Source organism: Podarcis vaucheri (genome assembly GCF_965113315.1).
Source record: "Podarcis vaucheri genome assembly, chromosome: 11".
NCBI classification, from domain to species: domain Eukaryota; kingdom Metazoa; phylum Chordata; class Lepidosauria; order Squamata; family Lacertidae; genus Podarcis; species Podarcis vaucheri.
In genome coordinates this window covers 43,194,357-43,218,407 of record NC_138749.1, presented here as the reverse complement: position 1 = coordinate 43,218,407, position 24,051 = coordinate 43,194,357, and the positions used below count along the sequence as shown (strand labels likewise).

At 39.5% G+C, this 24,051-nt stretch overlaps 1 protein-coding gene across 1 annotated transcript in view; it reads right to left on the bottom strand.

Annotated features, from left to right (window-relative positions):
• The window catches only part of MAN2A1 (mannosidase alpha class 2A member 1), a 56,297-nt gene that overhangs the window by 6,044 nt on the left and 26,202 nt on the right, over positions 1 to 24,051 (bottom strand). Inside the window, exons 8-19 of the mRNA XM_082191413.1 lie at positions 23,321 to 23,498; positions 22,445 to 22,647; positions 21,217 to 21,402; positions 20,871 to 20,985; positions 19,180 to 19,247; positions 7,170 to 7,335; positions 5,589 to 5,822; positions 5,359 to 5,481; positions 3,731 to 3,845; positions 2,389 to 2,522; positions 1,152 to 1,293; positions 629 to 762 (exon numbers count right to left, since the gene is read on the bottom strand). Coding sequence (XP_082047539.1) covers positions 629 to 762; positions 1,152 to 1,293; positions 2,389 to 2,522; positions 3,731 to 3,845; positions 5,359 to 5,481; positions 5,589 to 5,822; positions 7,170 to 7,335; positions 19,180 to 19,247; positions 20,871 to 20,985; positions 21,217 to 21,402; positions 22,445 to 22,647; positions 23,321 to 23,498 — 1,798 coding nt within the window. The remainder of the gene's footprint in view (positions 1 to 628; positions 763 to 1,151; positions 1,294 to 2,388; positions 2,523 to 3,730; positions 3,846 to 5,358; positions 5,482 to 5,588; positions 5,823 to 7,169; positions 7,336 to 19,179; positions 19,248 to 20,870; positions 20,986 to 21,216; positions 21,403 to 22,444; positions 22,648 to 23,320; positions 23,499 to 24,051) is intronic.

Here is a 24,051-nt window from a genome sequence, read left to right as displayed (position 1 = left end):
ACTTAAGACTGTGATAAATAAATACTTTTAATTTAAAGCAGCTTGGCTTGTACACTCAGGATGTTCTTTATGCACCCCTGTGAAAATTTGCTAAGTTGTGCATCTGTATGACTTTACTCTATAGATAAAGTCAAATGACGCAAAGTGTGAAGGACCAAATATTCAACTATTATCACTGCTATCCCACTCCCAACAATGAGCCTCCACCACAATCACTGTTTCTTTCCCTATCCCTATTCCCTCCTTCTGCATGTAGAAGGCCCCATGTGCTCCCCTGCAAACCACAGGAGTCTTACAGTGATGCCTGATGTCTACAGTTCTACAGATGGAAGAATCACCTTTCGCCCAACCCCCTTCCACCAGAATTTATTTGGACTTAGTGAGTGACATTATAGCAACATATTCTTTCATATGAACTCCCTAAAACAGGGAAGAACAGAAAAACTTTATGACACACCCTGGTCAGGTTCAGTAACATAAGTGAATCCATATTTGGAAGATTAATGTACTAATTAGAGATATGGAGAATCCCTTGGTAAAATGTTCTTATGATACATATACATGTACATATATTTGGAAGCTAATGTTTAAGAAACTGAAATCAAGTTATTTTTAACACTTCTCCTACCATATCTACTCCATTTCTTTTCTCCAACAGAATTCGAAATAGATTAGCTGTGATTTTGTTATCTTGTACACCTTGTCCTAAACCTCGATTGTCGTCCTGCATAAGTCGGCGATCCATGATGACCTCTAATTGGCCTAAAAACAAACATTCGTCTTATTTTGGATCCATCACTCAGCACTCTGTTAAAGTAACTAAAAATCATACTGCTACGAAAAGACAGACTACCCATTATTCTACATATACATAAAGGCTAGAAATATTAACAGGTATACAAAATTGGGAGTCTTAAAGCTCTCCTAATCCAAGATCTTTTGTCCAAAATATTCATAAACATTGCTCTACTTATATTACTTTTTCCTCCAATGTTTTAGCAAGCACCTACATATCTTATCAACTATTCATAGAGCCTTGATTAGCCTTGGAAAATTCCATGGAACCTGCAGGGCCTTTGAGCTATGTTATGACCACAACATGGTTTACTTTCCAGCATAGTCAGTCTTTAAAACCTTCTAGTGTTACTTACCACTTTTTAAACTTGCAACGCCAAGAGACTGAGCAGAAAGAAGAGACAAGCGTATCTTGCTATCCTGGACATAAGCCATTGTTGCCATTGGATAAATATTTGCTTGAAGAGGCAATTTGCTCATTGTCTGTCTAGGCTGAATCTAAATTAACAAATGTGACTTCAGTAAATTTCATTGATAATTTACATAAGACAAATAGAAAAAAACCTTTTGCTAAATGGTAATTGAATACAGTCGTACCTTGGAAGCTGAATAGAATCTGTTCCAGAAGTCTGTTCGACTTCCGAAATATTTGACTTCCAATACGTGGCTTATGATTGGCTGCAGGAGCATCCTGCAGCCAACTGGAAGCTGTGGAAGCCCCATTGGATATTCGGCTTCCGAAAGAACGTTTGAAAACCGGAACACTCACTTCCGGTTTGGAATTTGGAGCCGGTTTGGTTTGGAGCCAAAAATGACTGTACTATACTTTCAGGCTTGCCCAATTTCTGTTTCTTTCCCTACAACCAAGTTATTGATGACAGCCTATAAACAAGTTATCTTTCTAACTAATATTTTAACAAACAAACATCTGTATGCAACACAGCTAAATCTGTGGCAGCTCCCAGAGGAAAGTCACAGATTATAATCTCAGTGAAAGGGTGAACTGGTATAAGAGAAGGTGGTTAACAACTGGGTTTTTATTTCTCTTCATCATTTCTGAGATTCCCTTGCTTTTCTGTGTGCCTGCTAATCTTCTAATTTACCATGTGCAAGAGCTTGCATACATGTTGCTAAAAATACAGGGAGCTTGCCTGAGTGAGGTCTGCTGCATTCCACCACGGCTGTGGGTTCATCAGCAAACATACTGATTGCACCAACCTCAGGTTATGCTAGTTGACAACTCCCTTTTAAAGGGAATGGAAGCACCTCTCTGCTGTCCTGACTTGGGAATCCAGGTAAGTGAGAGAGACAAAACATGGGGACAGACATGGTATCATTAGTGGGAGATAAAAGGTGGCATTTCTTCATTAATGAAAATTGAGTGGAATTTTTAAAAAATAGGGGATGAGGAGGATGGGAAGATAACATAAATATTTTAAGATTTTCATCCAGTTTATAGAATTTTTTTTTTAATTGTTACTAATTTTTTTAAAAAACACCACTCCAATAAAAGATGGGAGTAAATGTTAACAAAAAGGCTAATCTAAAACATAGAACATAATCCCTGTGTTTAAATTAACACATGGCGTTTACCTGGTATCCATTGAGGTCAGTGTAAAATTTGTTATGGCTTTCTATGTCAGATGAAATCCGCATTGCAATCTCACGATTGTATTCTCCTCTAATGTCCACAATGTTGGATACCTCAAGGGACTGACCTTCAAGCCCTAAATATAAAATGAGATTCAGTAACTTCCAAATACTAGTCAAACCCATGATCCTAAGCAGTAAGGAACCAGTCAAGTGCAACATATATTTCCAGCTCAATAGGAGCCTCATAAAGAGGGGTTTCATAGATGCTTCTATTGGTTAAATCTCTAGAGCTGCATATCCTGCTTTAGAAGAGGACTGCAACCAAAGGAAAGATGTCAGAAAACGCCATCTTTTGCACATGATATATTTATTAATTCAACTGATTCCACCTTTGTTGCTCTCCTTTGATTTTCAAAAGTAGTGTGAATTAAAGAATGAGTTGGGAAATTATTTATGATGAGTTTGGGGGGGGGGGTGTTTAGATCTACCTTCCACCAAAAAACCAGAGCCCTTTTGTTGGGAATAACCCAGACAGAAATTCCCAGGTGCCAGAAAAGTTTTGTTTATGTATGCAACATGTTAGCCCCCAAATGGAAATTGAGCAAAGGTCCCTTGTAAAGAGCACTGGCAACTTTAGATGTTAGAATATGAAGAAAAACTTGCAGGTTTAACCCACAGAATAAGAGAGCAAGAAGAACGTATATTTAAAGAAGAATGGAAAATATTTATTGAATATATGGAGAATAATTGTACACAGCTGAAAACACTGGCAGCATTAAGATAAATTCAAAAGAGTAAACAATATTTGATTGATGTAAAAGTGGAAAATTGATTTGAATTGTTATAGTAAAATATGCAGGAAAGTATGATTTGTAATATGAACTATGGAAGGAGAAGAAGGGAAGCCATTGGATATTTTAAAGGTTGTATAATGTTTACCGTATATACTCAAGTATATGCCGACTTTTTCAGCAATTTTTTTATGCTGAACCCCCCCCCCCCCCATGGCTTTTACTTGAGTGAGGGTCCCTGGCAGAGGCTGTTGTCTATATCTATAGATATATAGATATATAAGGCTGTTAGTTGAAACCGGTTGACGTTCCCAAACACTTTTCAAAGGCACCACCACAAACAATGGATTACATTAATCTAAAGTAGGCTGAATAAATGTAGCAGATCAAAGAGTTCATTTCTGAACAACTCTCACTGCAGTTAACAAGTTTCTAAAATGGCAAACTGTAGGAAAGTCAACTGTATTCACATGCACCGAAACAAGACAATATTAAACCCTAAAAGAACTGGAACATAATTGCACAGCTAGATTATGCTAACAATACATTACCATGAACTTTGTAAAGTCGTATTGTGTGTGTCAAATGATGGAAAAAAGTAGTAACTTCAGAAAAGATCCTCCCATGTGTCACTCGTATGATAGGTGGATCAGAGAAAACATAGGGCTGCAAAAAGACAAAAGCAAAATTATGTTAGTACTTTGAATCTTCACATTTCATTGTCTTGCTTAAGGGGGGGGGCACTGTTGTTGCGACCCTTCAGAGGAGCTCCAAAAAGTAGGAAGAAGCATGTCCCTCACACATCCTCTTTCACCACATCCGTGGAATGCCTTGAAAGAGCTCCAAGTTAAAATCGTACTTTGTATGAGAGAGATGGATTTTGGGCCACATTTATCTTGTAAAAGATCCCTCAAGCTTCAACCAAGAGCTATATGAACAAAGGACAATTGTTATTCAACGACATCTGATCGCTAATTAAATAGTTTCCCTCTTTCTGGCACAGCTTTTCATAAAACTGGAATATTTATTTTTGGAAATCCCAAGAAAACCGGGAGATGGCCTTCTCAGTCATTGGCAGCGACAGCAAGCCCCCTCCCCTTATAAATGCACAACCAGGAGCACATTTCAAAGGTCCTGATCATTCACTGGCTGCCACATCTCCACCTGCCCCTCTTCTGATGGAGGCCTGGGACAGGTGGTTGTGGTTTGGGGGAGGGGGTAATGAGAGCCAGTGTGGCGTAGTGGTTAAGAGCGGTAGACTCCTAATCTGGGGAACCGGGTTCGCGTCTCCGCTCCTCCACATGCAGCTGCTAGGTGACCTTGGGCCAGTCACACTTCTCTGAAGTCTCTCAGCCCCACTCACCTCACAGAGTGTTTGTTGTGGGGGAGGAAGGGAAAGGAGAATGTTAGCCGCTTTGAGACTCCTTAGGGTAGTGATAAAGCGGGATATCAAATCCAAACTCCTCTTCTTCTTCTTCTTCTTCATGAGTCAAGCAGCGACCCCTCCCAGACCTAATTAGGTCTGTGGGTTGGATGCTCCTCAATGCTGCTGTAGATCCCCGTTTCCAAAATGTTTTGTATCTGCAGTTTATCTTCAGTTAAAAATGAAGGCCCATTTCACTATCTACTTCAATATTTTAGGTTGGCTGTGCAGTTGCCCTTCCACAAATGGAAAGCTTCCTTCCATTGATGGAAGAAGCTGTGGAGTACAAGACAATTCACCCTGATTTCCTCACTTCATCTCTTACAACCTAGTTCTCCCAATCCTTAAGGGTATTGTTTTCAAGAAACACAAAGGGGCTGCAGCAGGAGGGAGTAACCAGCAAAAATCACCCTGCCTCTGTTTCTTCCAATAAGAGCATATCTGGATTAAGTCCATATATATATTTTTAGTGATACCTATATAACACGACAAGTGATAAAAATGTTCTTGATCAGATCCCAGTTTACCACTAATGGATAGCTAAATGAGCACTGACTCTCAAGAGATTCATCCTCCTTTCTTCCCAGTCCGTCATGACTCGCTTTTCTCAATCCAGTGCTTTTCTGGGAGGTCACAACATCTATTTCAAAAGTGGGGGAAGTTTTCCACTAGCAAAATGGTACCTCTGGATCAAAGCCAGTATATACACTCTTCCCTGCTTTCCTCAATATAGTCCAAACACAAGCCTATTATTACCTTGGCGTCTCCATCTGGTAAGAAGAGATAAGCCCCACTCTTATCTCTGTTACTTGTAGTCCCATACCAAACAAATTCCATCTTGACACGGTGATTTTTATTATTTTCTTTTGTATTTACTTTCTAAAGGAATAATAATAATAATAATAATAATAATAATAATAATAATAATACTGTTATTCCACATTATTTCAATCTCAAAATATTTTCAAATAGTTAAATATACATACCTCAAGAAGCCCAGAATTCCCAGAGAACCAGACTTTCATGTAAGAGTTCTCTAGCATGATCTCATCCAGAGCATTCTGTATCTCTTTAACGTTGAAAACTCTATAGGGCTTGACTAGCTTAGCTTTGTCGTTATGATAGAGATTATAGTCTGCCAATGCAGCTTCAGAACTCAGACCCTCCAGCAGCTGGTAAACTCCAAAACCCAAGGGTGGTATACGAACCAAGAAAGAAATCTGTTAAGTGAAGGCAAAGAAAGGTTATTTTTTCCAATATCAAGAGCAGACATCCAAGTGTAAACAAAATTATTTGGTCCCCAAAGGATGACTTATACCAAGATCCTAAACTCACAACAGTGCTAGGAACTATTTTCTAATCAAAGCCAACATCCTTGTTATGAACAGACATGTGAAAATAATGGTACTCAAGAGAGCTAGATCTCATTTAGCAGGATTCTTTTCAGTTTATTAAATCCATGCTTTCCCTACAATAAAGCAGAACCTAGGACACAATATTAGCTACAATAGCTGCCTTTCAAATAAACTGTGTTCAGTCAAAGATTCCACTACATCAATTTATCCTCATTTTCTTCTATTCTAAGAAATTCAAAGGTAATGATGCAATCAAATTCTTCTACGTTTGAGAAACTTGAGGAGCAATGAATCAACAAAAAAATATTTTGGAGCAACAAACTATCCTTGTTTTAATCACTGCATGTACTCTTACTTGACTATATGAAGAATTGCAATGCTTTTCCTTAAAGCGGTTTCACACAAGTAAAGACGCTTACTTATATTTCAAGCAAGAGACAGAAAGGGAAATCAAGAACAGTTATTTTCTGCATGCTTAAACACTACAGCTGCATCCCCTCAGTAGGTTTCTTGTACTTCAGAAGTTGCAGGGGGGGGGGAAATGTTTTCATTTTTCATTTTTAGGAAACTCTAACAAAAAGCATAAGGATTATAACAGGGAAAAAATGTTGATGGAAATTCCACAGAATTTTATGAAATTGGAGAGCCAAGAGAATTTGAAAGGAAACGTAACCTGGATTCTCCTTTTCCAGAGTGACAAACAAAATAACTTATTTTATGTTCAGAGAATTGTTAACTTCAAACTTACACATTCTGCTCTGACTTCTCACCATCAGGAAAAACATAATTAAACTAAATATTTGAAATGAAAAATTGATATTTTTTTGTCACTTTGGAACTATAACCTGGATTAAAAGAAAGCTTTAGTAGGACTACAATCCTATACCCAAAAATTTCTTAGGAGCAACCTCCAAGAAATTAAAGTGAGCTTACTTCCAAGTAAACACACATGATGTAGTAATTTTATGCACCTTCCAAGTCTCAAATGCATAGGCATCTCATTACTATTTATAAAGGGGGAGACAATAATCAAATCCCAAAGTTAAAATTATTACTTGTATGGTTTTAAAAAATTCCCAAATACATTATCTAGCAACAGTTGTAGATGACTGAATTCCTTTTTTGTTTGTCATTTGTACTACTGCTTCCCACATACAAAATATTCCCATGCTTGTTCAATACAAGTTCATAGAGGTATTACAAATAGCTTGCCTGGTATGCATCATATGTTATTTTAGCAGCTCCATCCCATACTGCGGTAAGCTGGACCACAACTGGTCTTCCAGAAGGAGACAATACTTTAACTCGAGGTGTATTCACGTAGACTGAAACCACTGATGAGCGTTCTTGTTCTGTAGGATTATAAATCAAAAGGTACCTGCAAGAAATGTTGCCAGATCTTTACAAAAACAAAGTTATTTGATCAAAGACTTCTTTTTTCACCTGAATAACCAAGCTAGGAAATTATACCAAGAAAACATTAAAACAAAAAGAATACATGGGCACAATGCATCTAGATGCACAATGCATCTAATATGCTAGCTAGATATTAAGAGTTTTTCTTTTAAGAACACTTTTGAAGAGAAAATACTGAAAAGTTCTTGGCAAATCTTTTTCAGATAAATCTATTCATTTACCAGTCACCTGAAGTGTTTCATGTCTAGAGCCTCAAAATACAGTTTAATATGGTGTGTATATTCTCTTAAAGCATATACAACTTGTTGAAATTACTTTATATCATTGGGTTGGGTTCAGATGAGCTTCCTCTGTTGGAGGAAACATTTTCCTCCTTCAGAAAGGTGCTTTTGAGATCTATCTGCAAAACACTGAATATCACCCAACAAACGAAGCCAGGTATTGTAGCTGAATCAAAGAACATCTGGACAGTTGCTATTTCTTAGCCCAAACCACAAGCAATTAGTATAGAAAGAAACGATGCAGCTATATCTTAAAATATGCATTCACATGAATTAAAAAGGGGAAAAAACTGTTGGAATATAATGAAAGCACTGGTATACATTTTATCAATTTCTGTTCTTACACTTTCCATCACACTACTTTGTCTCAGTTACTTAACTTCCTAGGTGATTTCCTGCAAGAGTGCATTTGTAAGCTGCACTGGTCAATGTGAATATACTGACATGACCTCTGTTTAAAAGGTTGATATTTAAAGAATCCAAAAAGTTAAAATCAACTGAATCACCCTTTCCCAATAAAATTCATCCAAAATTAACCTGAGAACAATGGCAAAGACGAGTATTTATACTGCTAAACATCCAGATAACCCTTGTTTGAGTTACTCCCCATGTTCACTGGCATCTAAGAGACATGCAACTCACATGTGACCGCGTATACATGCAGTGACGGGAAATAAATAATTCGATTCAAACCAGAAAGGAGTTCTTGTGGCTCACGAAAAGACTAGCCCCAGAGCCGGAAGAGGGTATCAGTGGAGGTGGAGGAAGCCCTGAAGAGACTGGACTTGGTTTATGCTGCTCAGCCTCCCCGCCTAACAGTTGATGTGTGTGGTAGCGCAGCCGCCGCTGCCACCACTTTCCCACACATCCCTCCTGCCAGCTCCACAATTCTAGTTGTGGATATTTTTGGATAAAGCATTCCCCCCCCCCCGTATGGATTGAGGAGAGTGGCAGAGATGGCATTTAAAGGGTGCTCCCCACGTCACACAACTTCACTTATGCACACGCGGGCCTGCAAGGTAACCCCCACGTAAGTGGGGGGGTGCCTGTACTAGTGAAACTCATCACGACGACGTGGTTATATATATGCACCACCCAGTTTTTCATCTCACCACTAGGAAGTACCAGCATGCCTTAAGCCTTCTCAAGATTTATTCTGTTCTCTGTACAAGAGAACATATCTTACTCATTCAAATGTAGAACTACAGTTGTCTCTAACTTTACATGAGCTGCAACAAATTATGAGACACACCGCTTGCACTTCAACAGTTCAATCTAAGACACAAATATTAAAAATTATGACATAAAATTTTCTATGGAAAAAAAATGACAGGAAATGTGTTGGGGCTTTTTTGCATATTATTTTTATGTAGTGTAAATTCAATGTCCTTCATAAACATAGCCAGTCGAGGCTTGCATAGACTATGTAGATGCTTGATTCTGAGATATATTATTATTAATTATGTGGTGTCATCTATGTACATGGTGCTTTCCAAGGAATGGGAGAACAGATCCCTACCTCAAAGTTCTGAATTTTAATGCCTGTGAATAATAATAATAATAATAATAATAATAATAATAATAATAATAATAATAATTTTATTTTTACCCCACCCTTCTGGCTGGTTTCTAGGCATCTTACAACATCAACTTATCTAAAACATAATAAAAACATCAATCCTTATAAACCTCCCTATACAGGGCTGCCTTCAGATGTCTTCTAAAAGTCAGATAGTTGCTTATTTCCTTGACATCTGAAGGGAGGGCATTCCACAGGGAAGGTGCCACTACTGAGAATAATTTCACAACAGAAATTCAGGCCATATAAGAACTTAATTCTGTCTGTCTGTCTGTCTGTCTGTCTGTCTACCTATCTTCTTCAGCATAGTGTCTTTAAGAGATAGTGATACAAAAGGAAAACCAAGTGACAACTTCTTCTTGTTTCCACCTCATCTGAACAGCAATTTAAAAATAACTGCTGCTTGAAACTGTCCTTGAATCTCCAAGCAGTGCAGATGTGGAAGTCCTATGTCAGATTAAAAACAAAGATGCATATGAACAGGAAGTTGCAATGCAGAGATATTATCCAAAGCCACTCTCTGGTGGGGGAAGGTCAGAGAATAATTTAATGATAAATGTACCTAGAACCCCCAAAAGTTGAGGTCAACCAAACTCAACCATGTATTAAAATGTAACTGGGGAACAAACAGAAGGGAAGGTGAAAGAGGAAATTAGGAGTCCAATAAGAAGAGAAAACCTATATTGTGATTTTGGTCAAGCCCGCAATTTGGGAAATGAAAACACCATGCAAACAACAGGGCGCATCCTGTCAATTTCAGGTACACAATTGTGTGTTTTACATTTATGACTAATACAGCTCTGCGATGCTATTTTTAAAGCTTTGCATCAGGTCCATCACTTAAAACATCATGTCACCTGTAACAAGATAGAAATCTACAATAAAAATCAAGACACCACACTCACAAAAGACTCTACTTCACTCATACTATGTGGCACAGCACAACATCCACCCATGTGGAAAGACAAATGCTAGATGTAACCCACCCACAAAAAAAAACCAAGCATGGAGGCAGGTTTACTGAAGGAGGCTTTTCGTACCATCTAAAAAGGTCCCGTTAAAACTGGACTTAAGACAAGAACTCGGAGAAACTGAACATCTACCTCTGTTTCAGAGGCAATAGGCAGCTGTGCTGCTCTCACCATTCAGAGCACTTCTTTGTGGCACTGCCTCAGGGTCTATTGCTGGAATTGATTTCTTCCTTCAAAAATTTAAAATTGCTCTCCTGTTTCCATCAGCCAGAAAGACCCTGAAGAAAAAAATTTCCAGTCAGAACATTTTACCCCAGATTCAGTAGTGAGGCTTGGCCTAGTCCATCATTAAAGTGCTCTCCAAAATGCCAATTTCTCCTCACACCACTAAGTTTTGTCTGACTCTTAACTGCCACATTCCACGGAAATAACTCTATTCTGGAAGGTACCTGAGCTTTGGGCTCATGCACTAAAACTGATGGTAGCCACCATTAGAGATTTCACGAACAAGAAAATGCCCCTTATGAAGTCCTAGGGACATTAGCAGTACAAGCAAATAGCAAATTATGAGGTCATCAAGATCTGATTGCCCACACACAATAGTAACAGAACAGATGTTATCAAAAAGATTCCCGAAGAACATTTTCCAGAGACAGACGCCACCACCTGCTGCTCTTAACCTTTTTCAAGAAAAACACTTACCTCTATTAGTGCCAGAGATACTTTCAAGCAGAATTCATACATAAACATATGCCCGGACATGGCATCATATAAATTGCAACTAGGATTAAATTTCATCAAATCTGCTCTGAAGCAGGAAAATTTAATGAAACCCCTTCAATGATATAGTACTATATCTTCCAGTGTTTTGATTATGCAACAGCCAAATAGTTTATTGTGATGATGATTCTAATAGTAGTAGCAGCAGTAATTATTATTATTATTTCTTCAGTGGCCACAAGATATAGAAATAAAGTGCAAGGTTGAGAAAAAGGCAAATGTCTGCTTCTGAGAAAGCAAAGATGCTCTACTGTTAGGTGACCATGAATATTAATGTAAGGTAATATGCAACCTCACACCCAAAATCTCATCTTTCAAAGCCTCAGCATATAAGTCAAAAGCCATCAATATAAATGTTTTTAATATCTCTGCCAAAAGTAGAAAAAAGAGCTGAATAAGAGCTGATGTATTTAAACTCGAAAATGATGCCCACAGAGAAAGAAAGAATAAAGTCCAAACTTGAGCAGGTTTCTCAAGCAAATTGTACAAGGGAAAATGAAGCAACATTACAAAATCTGTTGCGTGGCAATACTCCCCCCCCCCCAATGTGAAATGAAGACACGGGACACGATATTTTAGGTTAATGGGCATAAAAAGGCCACAACTTTATTGATTACAGAATTGAAAGGTATTGGCTTTAGGCATTGGCTCCTATCGACTACCCGGCATGGTGACCGGGAGGGTTGTCCACAAACCGTGGGGGGTCCTGTTGGAGTACGCCCACTAGGATCCCACGGGTGTCACCGCTTGGGGGCGTGCCGGCGGCCCTTACCTCCGTAGGTCTCGGACAAGGCAACGCCCCCCAGAGTCCTCTACCGGACTACCCCTTTATTTGGGGGAAGGTGATGGCGCTTCCTTCCCCCCCTCTCATTTGCGTATCATTTCCCCCTGCCAATGCCTAACCGCCACTCGAGAAAGAGGGCGATCCCCGGGCGTGCCTGGCCTTAAATAGGCCAGGTCCCGCCTCCCCGGCCAGCCAATTAGGCTGGCCGGTTCAGTGACACGCCCGGGGATTCCCTGTTCTCGCGCGGGGGAAAAGCCAGCCCCCGCGCGGGAGTGGGGTGGAGCAAGCCCGCAACCCCATCTCCTTGGAGGCGGAAATGGCTTTCTACTACATGTATTTCCTTACATCAACATGTATGCAAAACAAGAGACTAATGGCCAAAAAAAGAACCGCCATGACAACACTCCTTCATGGAACTGATCCGAGGCCTTAAAGGCTTTCATATGCACACCCCACACTATTTTGCCCAATCACATTACAAATATGATACACAATTCAGATGATGAGATTGGGCTTTTGAGTATTGACAGCAATATTATAACCAATATTCATATACTACTTACATTCATATAATATATGAATTTAAGTCCTAAATGGCATAGGATCTAAATATTTGATGGGCTGTCTGCTCCCATATAAGAGACGTGGGTGGCGCTGTGGTCTAAACCACAGAACCTAGGGCTTGCTGATCAGAAGGTCAGTGGTTCAAATCCCTGCGACGGGGTGAGCTCCCGTTGCTCGGTCCCTGCTCCTGCCAACCTAGCAGTTCGAAAGCACCTCAAAATGCAAGTAGATAAATAGGTACCGCTCCAGCGGGAAGGTAAATGGCATTTCCGTGCACTGCTCTGGTTCGCCAGAAGCGGCTTAGTCATGCTGGCCACATGATCTGGAAAAACTGTCTGCAGACCAATGTCGGCTCCCTCGGCCAGTAAAGCGAAATGAGCGCCGCAACCCCAGAGTCGTCTGCGACTGGACCTAATGGTCAGGGGTCCCTTTACCTTTACCTGCTCCCATATAAGATTTCCTGAAAATGACAATCAGGTGAGTATGCCCTCTTAATGATGCTAAATTTGCATTATGAACTAAGAGTGTGAGTGTGTGTTCTCAGCACCTTTTGGGGGAATGTTCTCTCCTCACAGATCTGGCAGGCGTCAACCCTGATGGGTTTTTGGTGCCAGTTAAAAACCATTTTTATCCACTCAGGCTTTGGGCAGAACTGGTTGTGGGGGTAGGCAGCTTGTCCCTGCTGGAATCACTGGTATGTGATATGTGATTATGGGTTTATGTCAGGCATAGACAAACTTGGCCCTCCAGATGTTTTGAGACTACAACTCCCATCATCCCTAGCTAACAGGACCAGTGGGCAGGAATGATGGGAATTGTAGTTTCAAAACATCTGGAGGGCAGAGTTTGCCTATGCCTGGTTTATGTTATTTATTCTTGCCCTACTTTGGGATGGTTTTAATAAACAGTGGGCTAAATTGCCAAGACAAACCATTTAAATATTTCATATATCTCATCAATCACTTTATATTCCTGTGCATACCATCTTCATGTTTTATGATATAGCAGTATATACTTTTATATTTAAAAAAAACATTCTCAATTTAATCCTTTATGTCCAACCATTTTCTATAATCCCAGTAGAAGCAGAAGCACTTTGCACTCAAAACTCTAAATTCACATCTACTTCATAACTTACTCCAAAAGCCATCCTGCATCTCTGCCAGTTCCACAAATACTTCAAGATCCATAGTGCTGTATCCATTGATGACAAAAGTGCATGCAAATCTGCCAATTTTTTTAACTCCACAGAAAAATTTATACCATAATGCTACATGCTCTGGTGGATTTTACAAGGGAAAATGTAGCAGCACTAAAAATGCCGCTCCATTATATGAAGCAATCACAATAATTATTTAAATGAAAGCATCCATTTAAAGGTGACAATATTGCACAGCGTAGGTACACTTCAATAGTTTTATTTAAGTTTGTTTCTTCAAACAAATTTTAATTAGGCAAAGGTTACCTTTATTTTTTTACATCTGTTTGTATTTACTGCTCATAACTATTCTAAATAAGATTTGGTGTCCAACCTTACCACTACACTCACAAGCAATAAATACTTTCAGCTCAATTTAATCTCTCAACTACCAACTGAGTCACTGAGACAGAGACAGAACAAGCAATTATGAGTCCGTGGCGCCAGCGCTCTAGACCCCAATCCTGTTAAATTCACCTTTTCCTTTGTTGCTCTCATTTTTCTCAAACATCCTCCCCTCCCTGCTAACAATCTTAAGAGCAACTCTGTTCTGATCAGATCCCTAAATTCTGAAGTCACTGGGTTTTTGTTTTCCTCTATGTAGCCACAAACTGATTTTGTGACCCCCCACACTCTCAACATGTTCCTGAACTGACTTCATCACTCACTTCTCTCAGGTACACACACACACACGTACGTGTTCGAAACTCCCATTGTTCTAGGCGCATTTTGCAACAGGGAACTTCATTAGGGTGAGCAGTTTTTGAGTTCTGGGTGCAGTACTGCGACTAATTCAGATTAAAATTGCAGAGTGGAAGGAAAAGTGGGCCTTTTTCTGCCTCCCCACTTCCAGCTGCTCTCTGAAGACTGGGGAAGAGACCCTCTTAAGAATATTAGAGGGGTGGGCAGGGGAAGGACTAGACCATGTGAAAAATGATTGTAATATTTTAGCAGCAATTCATTCATTTTCAGCTTTGTATTCTTGTTATTAAAAAAAAAATGCACCTGGACATTCTGTTGTTGTACCCATAACCTAGATTTAAGGAGCCATTTAGCTCCTAGCTTTCATATCTCTGTTTCTAATACTGCACAAACACTCATGGTTGGTGAACATATGCTGCTGTCCCTATTCTTTCAACTATTTTTCTTACTAGGCAGTATAAAATAAAGCATAGTATTTTTCATAGCACAGGTGGTTCTGTTAAACTAGTATATTGTCTTGCTGCTGACCTAATGCCATAAAACACAAGGTGAGGACTCCGAGCAAACCCAATGAAATCAGTTCATTTAACTATACCGATTTCAATGTGACTACACAAAGTACGTAGGTTAGATATCATATCACAGCTTGGGTGATAACCTATGGGGGGGGGGAAAACTACTAATAGCAGCAAATGGCAATACATTAAAGTCCGGTTGATTTTCAAAGTTATGTAAGGACTCTCTTGCAACCTGAAGAGGCAGAACACACACCCCAAAATGGCAAGATCTATAGGTAACCTGTAAGAAACTGATTATGTCACAAGCTGTATGTCATCTACCACAACCACCATGTATAAATATCAGCTAAATAAACAAGCATGAGCCTGAAAAAGATTTATTTATCAGCTGAATTCAACAGTAAAAATATTTCCTGAAAAATCACAACAAAAAGCCTACAAACAGTATCTGACTACACACAAGTCTGGAAGGGGTAAAGCAAAGAGAGGCACTAGAAGAAATCTGATTAAAATTAAAGATAGCACAGACCTCTGCCTGCTCTCTCCTGACGAGTTATGACAATTTCTAGACTTTTGGACCTTTGCTGCATTTATTTATTGTAGTACAGTGGCCAAGAGCATAAATTATGAAATGAAGGTTCTTGATTTCAAGCTCAAGTTTTTAGTACGGAATAATAAAGTTGTGCAAGCTTAAAAGACCATTGTAAGAAATGGTGAAAAATGATATTGGAAGTACTTTCAGCACACTGAGTAAAAGTTAGTTGAATACAATCCAGTCTACACCCACTGAAATTAATGGACCTAAGTTAGTCATGGTCATTAATTTCAATGGGTGTACTCTGGGTAAAAGTTAACTTAATATAACTTTTTATATTTCTATAGTACACTGCAGTAAATTTTACCCTTCTTAAGAAGTCAGAAACATGTACCAAATTTTAAGCCAAACCTTTACAGAATCTTGAAGCCTATATTTTCCAACGTCTTTTTAAAATGTCCTAAGCACTTTTCTTCAAATGTATCAAGGATTTCCGCAAATATTACAATTGTGGTAGAAGAATCAATAGGTGACATTCAAAGGTGTTTCCCACTTGTGGAATTAATATCCACTCACCTAATGGGACTTCTTTCCCCTGCAGCCCCAAAATTTGGTCTTGCCCTGGCTCCCACTCTCAGACTAGAGACTCAGAGGACTTTCAGCTCAGGAAATCCCAAAGGATTTATTGATAATTCAGCAGACAGTCTCAGTATCAGCTCAAGTACAGAATACATCGTTCATGAGAGTTCTAGGATCATGGCTAGACATAAGCAGGCACCATCACAGGACCGGTCGGTTATGTGGATCTCATCCCTAGTGAAAAGACTGTGCTTGCAAGGGAGCACTCCTAAAAGAGGAGCTGCTGAGTCTGTTCAGATGGTGGCATGTCTTTTGTGATGGGTACAAAGTCCAACCCCCTACCTCTTACTCAGCTGGCTTGGCCGAATGGCTACCTGCCTCCTTGGCTACCCTGGAAACTTTGTGCTCAGGAGACTGAATAGGAACTGACCCAACAGACTCCTGCTCCCTTACAGAAGAATTCAGCAGCAGTGCCACACGACCCTCTTCTCCATCACTACTGGAAACTTCCCCACCCCCAATTGAGGCTCTTGTCCTCTGACAGATCCTGCCATGCCTACCCTTGTCCTGGCTGTGGCCCATGACAGCTCCGAAGGTTGAGTTGAAAGACCCACGGCTGCAGATAAAGAAAGCCCTGCTGAATGCACTTGTGGCACTGGATAATCACCTAGTACCTACACCAGGTAATCAGACCATGGGTTTTTATCTAGCACAGGTATGCAAAGAAAGATATACAGTGGGACCTCGGGTTACATACGCTTAAGGTTACATACGCTTCAGGTTACAGACTCCGCTAACCCAGAAATAGTGCTTCAGGTTAAGAACTTTGCTTCAAGGTGAGAACAGAAATCGTGCTCTGGCGGCGCGGCGGCAGCAGGTGGCCCCATTAGCTAAAGTGGTGCTTCAGGTTAAGAACCGTTTCAGGTTAAGAATGGACCTCCGGAACGAATTAAGTACTTAACCCGAGATACCACTGTAACTGCATTGTCTGTTCCACAATTAAGTTTACAGTCATACCTCGGGTTGAAGTTTCTTCAGGTTGAGCGCTTTCGGGTTGCGCTCCATGGCGACCCGGAAGTAACGGAACATATTTCTTCCAGGTTTCACCGCTCGTGCATACGCAGACGGTCAAAATGACGTCACGTGCATGCGCGAAAGTGGCGAATCGCGACTCGCGCACACGGGTTGCGTTTACTTCAGGATGCGAACGGGGCTCCAGAACGGATCCTGTTCGTATCCAGAGGTACCACTGTACATGCATTTTTAACACCACCCATAGCCTCCTCATCAACATTATATCCAAGAAGACAGTTCTGATGTTTATACAAACAATTCTGCAAGACAGGCAACACCTAAATTGCAACCTTTGCAAACTAACCAGACGTTCTATGGTGACAACCCATAACCTTCTGAAATGCTCTACATCAGCCTCAACGTAGGGCCCTCCTGATGGTTTGGATACAACTCCCTTTGGCTCCAGCCATCCTATTTAGGACTAATGGGGTTGTGCTTCAAATATCTGGAGTGCATAAAGTTGGCATGCAACCCTCTTGAGACCTATCAAAAATTACTTCGGATGTTCGTAAGCTGAAGGTAAGGCGGCTGTACAATCTTTGCTGAGCCTCAAAGTATTTATTGCTGAGCAATAAATACTTAAGCCGTACTTGGGCTAGACCACTCATTGCCTCTTCTCCCCCACTCAAGTATTATTGGTTACGGCTGCCATACCGAATGAGACTATCAAAAATGCTGATCTCATGGCAAAACAAAGCATGTGAAGAACTTCCATAGTCTAGAAAAGAGCAATTCAGAGTCTCCATGACACTGTTTGCAAACTATTGGTATTATTGTTAGAAGCTGCACAAACACCACTTCCGATTCCATTTCCTTCCAATTCCTCAGGGTAGAAAAGAGAAAGGGGTCATGACCACAGGTTTCATAGCCCTGCTTTGCTGAACACAGGGCAGTACTATGAGGGCTACCCCTACGGCTGCAATCCCAGTACTACGGGCCCTTATGACAGCAACGGAGGTATCTGCTGTAACTATTACCACAGACAACTAGGCAATTACAAAGTTTCAGTGTTATTCACTTCTGTACAAACTTGCACACAACATACTAATTTAAAACACCACATTTCTGAACTAGATAAGATACCTATAATATTAATAAAGAGGTATTCCTAGTGTCTCTTCTTGAAATGAGCTAGAGTTCAACCCAAAAAAAGCATCAAACTGCAAATTCTGAAACACTACAGTAATCAATTCTTTCACCTAGATTATTTGCTACCAATATTGTTGTTCAATATTGAGAAATACTGAAGTATATCAAGACATTATGCTACACAGATACTATGCAATAGTATAATACACAGTACACAGTATAGTATAGTACACAGATACTATGCAATACTAAGACATTTCCAACCATAAGCAGTGTCAGCTTTTTTAAAAAAAGAGAGAGAGAGAATAAATTATGTTTTGCTTAACCCTACTGCTCAGTGCTTCTGTGACTATTTCACAGCAGATTAAAAAGGCATTGTCATGGTTACCTTTCTTAGCTAGAGGTGTATCTATCACCTTCATTGTAGAGCTTTCAGCAGATGCTGAAGACACACCTCTTTACTTTGGTCTTTGACATCCTTTATTTATTTATTTAAACTGTGTTGGTTCATTATTTTAATGATTTTGTCTGATATGAAATTGTATGACTATATTGTTGTAACTCGCCATGAGACGTTATGGTGAGGGCTACGTAAGTAATCCTATAAATAAATAAATATGTATTTAAGTGTCTGGTTATTAGAGCAGTTTTTCAAGCAAAGCATAAGCTTTGAGATGAGATATAGATGGTACTTTGTTTTCTCAATGTCGCCCTATTGCTAAATCCTCAAATGTATTTCTTTTTAAAAAACAAACTATGGCTTTAGACTTGGCATATCAAAAAATGCAAACATAAATGAAATGACACTGCTTTGGGGGTTATCTATAACTTTTCTTCCTCCCACCCAAGCTTCCTATTCTAATTTCTTCATAAATCATGAACTATCCTATTTTTATGGGTTAAATTTGCTTTATTTTTATTTCATAAAATGTATACACTGTAAATAAGAAAACCTCATCTCTATTTACAAAAAAGGATAAAACATTAACTAAAAATTCATTTACTGCAACTATACCACCTTGATTTTGTAATTTTAGCAAGTCCTGTAATATCTCCCTGAAACGGAATAGTTTAGTTTTTTAAAAAATCAAAACAATAGTAGAACTTTTAACATTCTGCGTATTCTCATGCATTAAGAAAGAAAGCATTTACCTTGGCTGTTTACTCAGTTCTATGACAGTCTTGTGTGGCAAAGAGTCCTGTGTAGACTGCGCATCATCCTTCCAATGGGAAAAATGCTGAGGTTACTTGCAGATACAACACAGAGCATAAGAAGAAAAGTCTATTTGAAAATTCACCAAGGCTGCAACCCTGTACCCACTTATCTGGCAGCAAGTCTCATGGAACTCAGTGGATAGGACTGTGCTGCTGAACAGAGTTGAGTCTACCATGCCACAGAACTCATGGAGTCATTCGAATCCCATTCACTTTATTTTTAAGGAAGTATACTGATCCCTCTTTAATTTTAAATGTTTTGAGGGTGGCTTATAAAATTTAGTAATAAAATCAAATCCACCAATAAAATGGCTTGGGATCCAAATATATGAATGAGTGCCTCTTTCCATACTAATTCTCCTATGCTTTGAGACCTTCAGGGACCTCCTTATTTCAGAAGGCATCAGTCAATATGGAAGGCTACTTCAGTGGCAACGTCCTGGGCCTTTGGAACATCCTCCCCAATATTGCAAATCTTCTGGTGCCATGTAAAATCCTTGTTTACTGACCCAGGTGTTTCAAATCCATTGCAAATTAATTTTATGCACTGCACTTTATACTTTCGTTTTTTTATTACCATGACTGATGGTCCACTGCCCTCAAATTCTAAGGGTGCGGAAAAAATGTTTAAGCCACCACCACAAGATAAAGCAGATAAAAGGAAGCACTGAAGTGATCTCATCAAGAATTAACAGGTAGCAAGCCACACACCACTGAGAGAGCCTCTCCCCATCGCTATCTGCCTCAACCTCAGATGACGAAGACACCTGGAAGAAGGGACCTGAAGTAGGTATCAGTGCACAAATAGTTCAAGTTGAAGTAAATGATTGCTCTAGGCAACTCAGCTCCCCAGTCTGGGAATTTGGAACTCTTTAATCATGCAAATTATACAAGATGTGATTTGTCATGCTTTCATGCTACAGTTTCATACAGTCAAGCTATTTTAAACTCAAATAAGAAATAACCATAACATAACCATAACTGGGGGGGGGGTGGTGGTGGTTCATTTTTGTTCACTATTTAACTATTTGAGAAGCCAACTGGCAATTGTTATAACCAGTCACAGTACCTACCATGTTGCAAGCACAGTCAGTTTAGGTGTAACATTCACTGTACTACTGTACTACAACTTAACTTGGTCACCCAGTATAATTGTATTATACAGTACCTTGTAAACAATGTAGGCATCTAACAGTGTCCGCTCACTCAAAGAATGAATTTGTCAATGAAACAGGATGGGGAGGGATGCCATTTTCAGCAATTTTCCCTCCCCCTGCAACTCCCCTAAATCTGCTCAGGGGGTTTGAAAGGAACACTGAAAATTACCTCCCTTCTCCCATGCCACTGACATTCTTTTCATCAAGAGGACACCACTGAACACCGCGTGAAGTAAATGGCTAATAAGTTCACCAGCAAAATTTAGCACATTCCTTCTCCCAAACTTTTTCTTTATGGTATGATTACAAAAAAATGTTGTCCAGGCTGTATTAGGTGCCAGGTGAGGTGCATAATGCAGCCAACCATCTCATGCTAAGAACCTAAAACAAGACTGGCCTATTCACCAACACAACTGTGGCCTCCTGCAAAGAATTTCTTCATGATTATAAGGATTATTGCCATAAACTCACCATTGTAAGAAATGGGGTTGATGGGTTGTAACGATACGTTTCTTGGTCCTTTAGAATAAGAACGTGAGCAGAATCAGTGATAATTTTCTTCACGTTTATTAACGAATGGAATAGCCTGTGAACAAAATAAATACTGCAGCTGTGGGAGGTTGGATTCAAGCATTCTTTATGTTAAAGGGCTACAAAAAAAGCAACAATTACTAAGTGTTGACTAACACAAAGCTATTAATATGTTTACTTAAATATAAAATCAAGAGAAGTTTGTCCAAAACAGGAGACCAAATAATCAGATCTCCCCTCAAGCCAAGAAATACACCAGAGGCAGTATGAAATGCGTGACACTTACCTAGTGCCATAATCCACAACAACCCAGTCTTTAGCTGTTCCTGTGATAGCATCATGATGTTGAAAAAGTCCCAAGTTTCTTCTCGCCTCTGTTAGTAATTTGTAGTGGTCCACCGAAGGAAATACTTTCATTTTCTCGGTTTTTTTAGACTGTACCAGAGCCAAGGAGTAAAGAATTTCAGCAGCCCTGAAACAAAAAAAAAGATAATTTTTTAAAAAAATGTTTACAATATTTGTATACCAACCTTTCAACATGAAGGTTCCCCGAGAGGTTTCCATAATACAACTGAACAAGACTTACAACATCCTATTATTCACTTCAGCATTAGGTCAATGAGAAGCTACTTTCTTTCAAGGGTCTGAAACACAAGGCTAACAAAGCCTTAAGTATAAAAACTTGTTTATGTTTAGAACTAATTAAAATACACCTAGCATCTATTGCAAGTTCTGGTTCTGTTTTCCTCAAGCACATTTTATAAGTTGTCAAGTGATCAAGTCTTCACTAACTTTCTCTTAAGTTACTTTCTGCTATACGAAAAGCCATTAGAGCAGACCATTTTGGGAAAGGGATTAAACTGCACCCAGTGGTATGTACAAAGACACACACCTGACCATTCAATACCGTCTTCATCAGTAGTATGTCATGCAAACTAACAAATCCCTAGCTAGCTCTCGGGGGTAAAGCAAGAAGAAAGCAACCTAACTCGCTTCTAACATCAAATTATCTTTGCACAATAGGGAGCACCGTTGACTACAGAGCTAAGTATTCATACAAGCTGTTTTTAACTATTTGAAAGAACCCTCTTTGGTGTGGTGTGCCATTTTCCCACTCCACCTAAATTTCCTTTCCCAAGAAGAACTCAAAGTACAGGAAATGCTGGAAAACGCCAAACTAAAAACGTATCAAACACATTTGCTGAAATATGGCAGGATATAAACAGGAGATGTGTAACTCCCCAAACACACAAACACCAGTGTTCACAGGCAAATGGAAGCACCAAGCTTTCTTTCCAACCACCCTAGCACTTCCTTTCAAAAAAAGGGTTGCAAGACCCATCGTGCCTGTCAATCTGGCCCTTTAGCTAGAGGACTAACCCAGCACACCTAGTCCCACAATAGATTGTTCAGGAAAACAGGCACAAGATCAGTACAACTGGAAGTAACCCCACGTTTGAAGCAGTGCAAACTAATTCAACCCCCTGCCCAAAAAAGCCAGTGACCCTACTTACCTTAAATATGACTCTAGAATCCTATCTAGGCGTTTGTAGAAGGGGCGTGAAGTAAAATATCCACTCCAGTAATGATTATCTCTGTCTGCATATGTGAAGAAATCGCCACTCAGAACAGGAAACACTGAATTACTGTTCTTTTCATCCAAATTACTAGCTTTACGGAGAGCCTCAAAATAATCTGACAAAGTCCCAAACTGAGCCTGAAGCAAATTAAAATATGGTATATAAGTTCTTTACACTGCGTTCAGTCGAAGCACATTCTGTTCTTAGAGACCGACGTTTTTGGCAGGCATCTGCTGTTCTGTTTCAGTACTGAAGCTCACGTTGCTTCCGTTAGCTCTGGAATGGAACCTACCCTCATCCTTTCTCCACCCCACCCCACCTTCTCTGAATACATAAATCATGAATCTTCAAGTTTGAGAAGTTATAGAGAGAGTCTTAAGAATTCAGTGTTCATGTGTACAGTAAGCCAGCAAATTACATGGGAGTTACGTCCCAGGGTTCACCACTGAAGTCAAAAATGTGTATAGTCAAAACATGCTGAGTGCCATGCTGGGTGGGACAGCCAAATACTCCCCCCCACACACACCTGCCCCCCCCCCCCCGTTTTACATGTGAAGCATGTAAAGTCACCTGAATACGACTTAGTTGTATATCACCCACATATTCTTAAAACATGTGTAGGAATATGTTTGCTATGAAGTATATTCCTCTGTGTTCAAGGTGGCTTACTGCACCTGGATTCATTCTAGAGTTCTTTCTATCACTGAGAATGCATAACCAACCAGCAAAGAAGCAAAACTGAAGTTTAAATGAACCATGAAGGCAATGAAATCCATTTAACAACTGACTTATAATAGGACTGTACCTTACCTTAACATGGAACTCTGGGTGAGAATTCATGTAATCAAAAAGCTTCTGATAATTTTGATACTGCTGATCCCATTCTGAACTCTCAGTGTAGCGGAAATCATCTCCCAGTGGAGCCAACAAAACTTTGGTGCGGAAAAGCTTCGATTTCTTTCTGTACTGATCTAAAATCATCCATGCCCTTGGGGGACAAAATAAAATTTGAGGGGGAAAGATATAATAAGTGGATAAACCAACATTAACAGATATTTTGCAACAATACTCATTCTTACTAAGTCTGCAAAATTTCACCCAAATGGGGTGAATTAAAGTTTTCTAAAAGAGTTATGGCAGCCAAGTTGATTTGATTCCAATAGTTCTGACCTACAGTTCTGACATCAGAAGTGACGAGGAAGAGCAGCTGGACTGATTTTTTTTAAATAATGATTGCAAGTTGCAGCACAACTCTTCAAAATAAATAAATAAACTGGTGCAACCCAGTCCTATGTGTGCTTCTTGAAAACAAAGTTCCACCAAGTTCAATGTGACAATATTGCAAAGTATATATAAGGCTGCAGCCTTAGATGATTTGTGTTTAGTCAGTACAAGGAGACAAATACAATGCTTCTAAGAGTAACTTGATGATAAAAGAATCAATGCATCTACAAAACACATATCAATGAAATTTCAACATTTAATATTGTTTCTCAACCTATTTAGGTTTTATAGTTTAAATTCCATGCAAATCACATGGA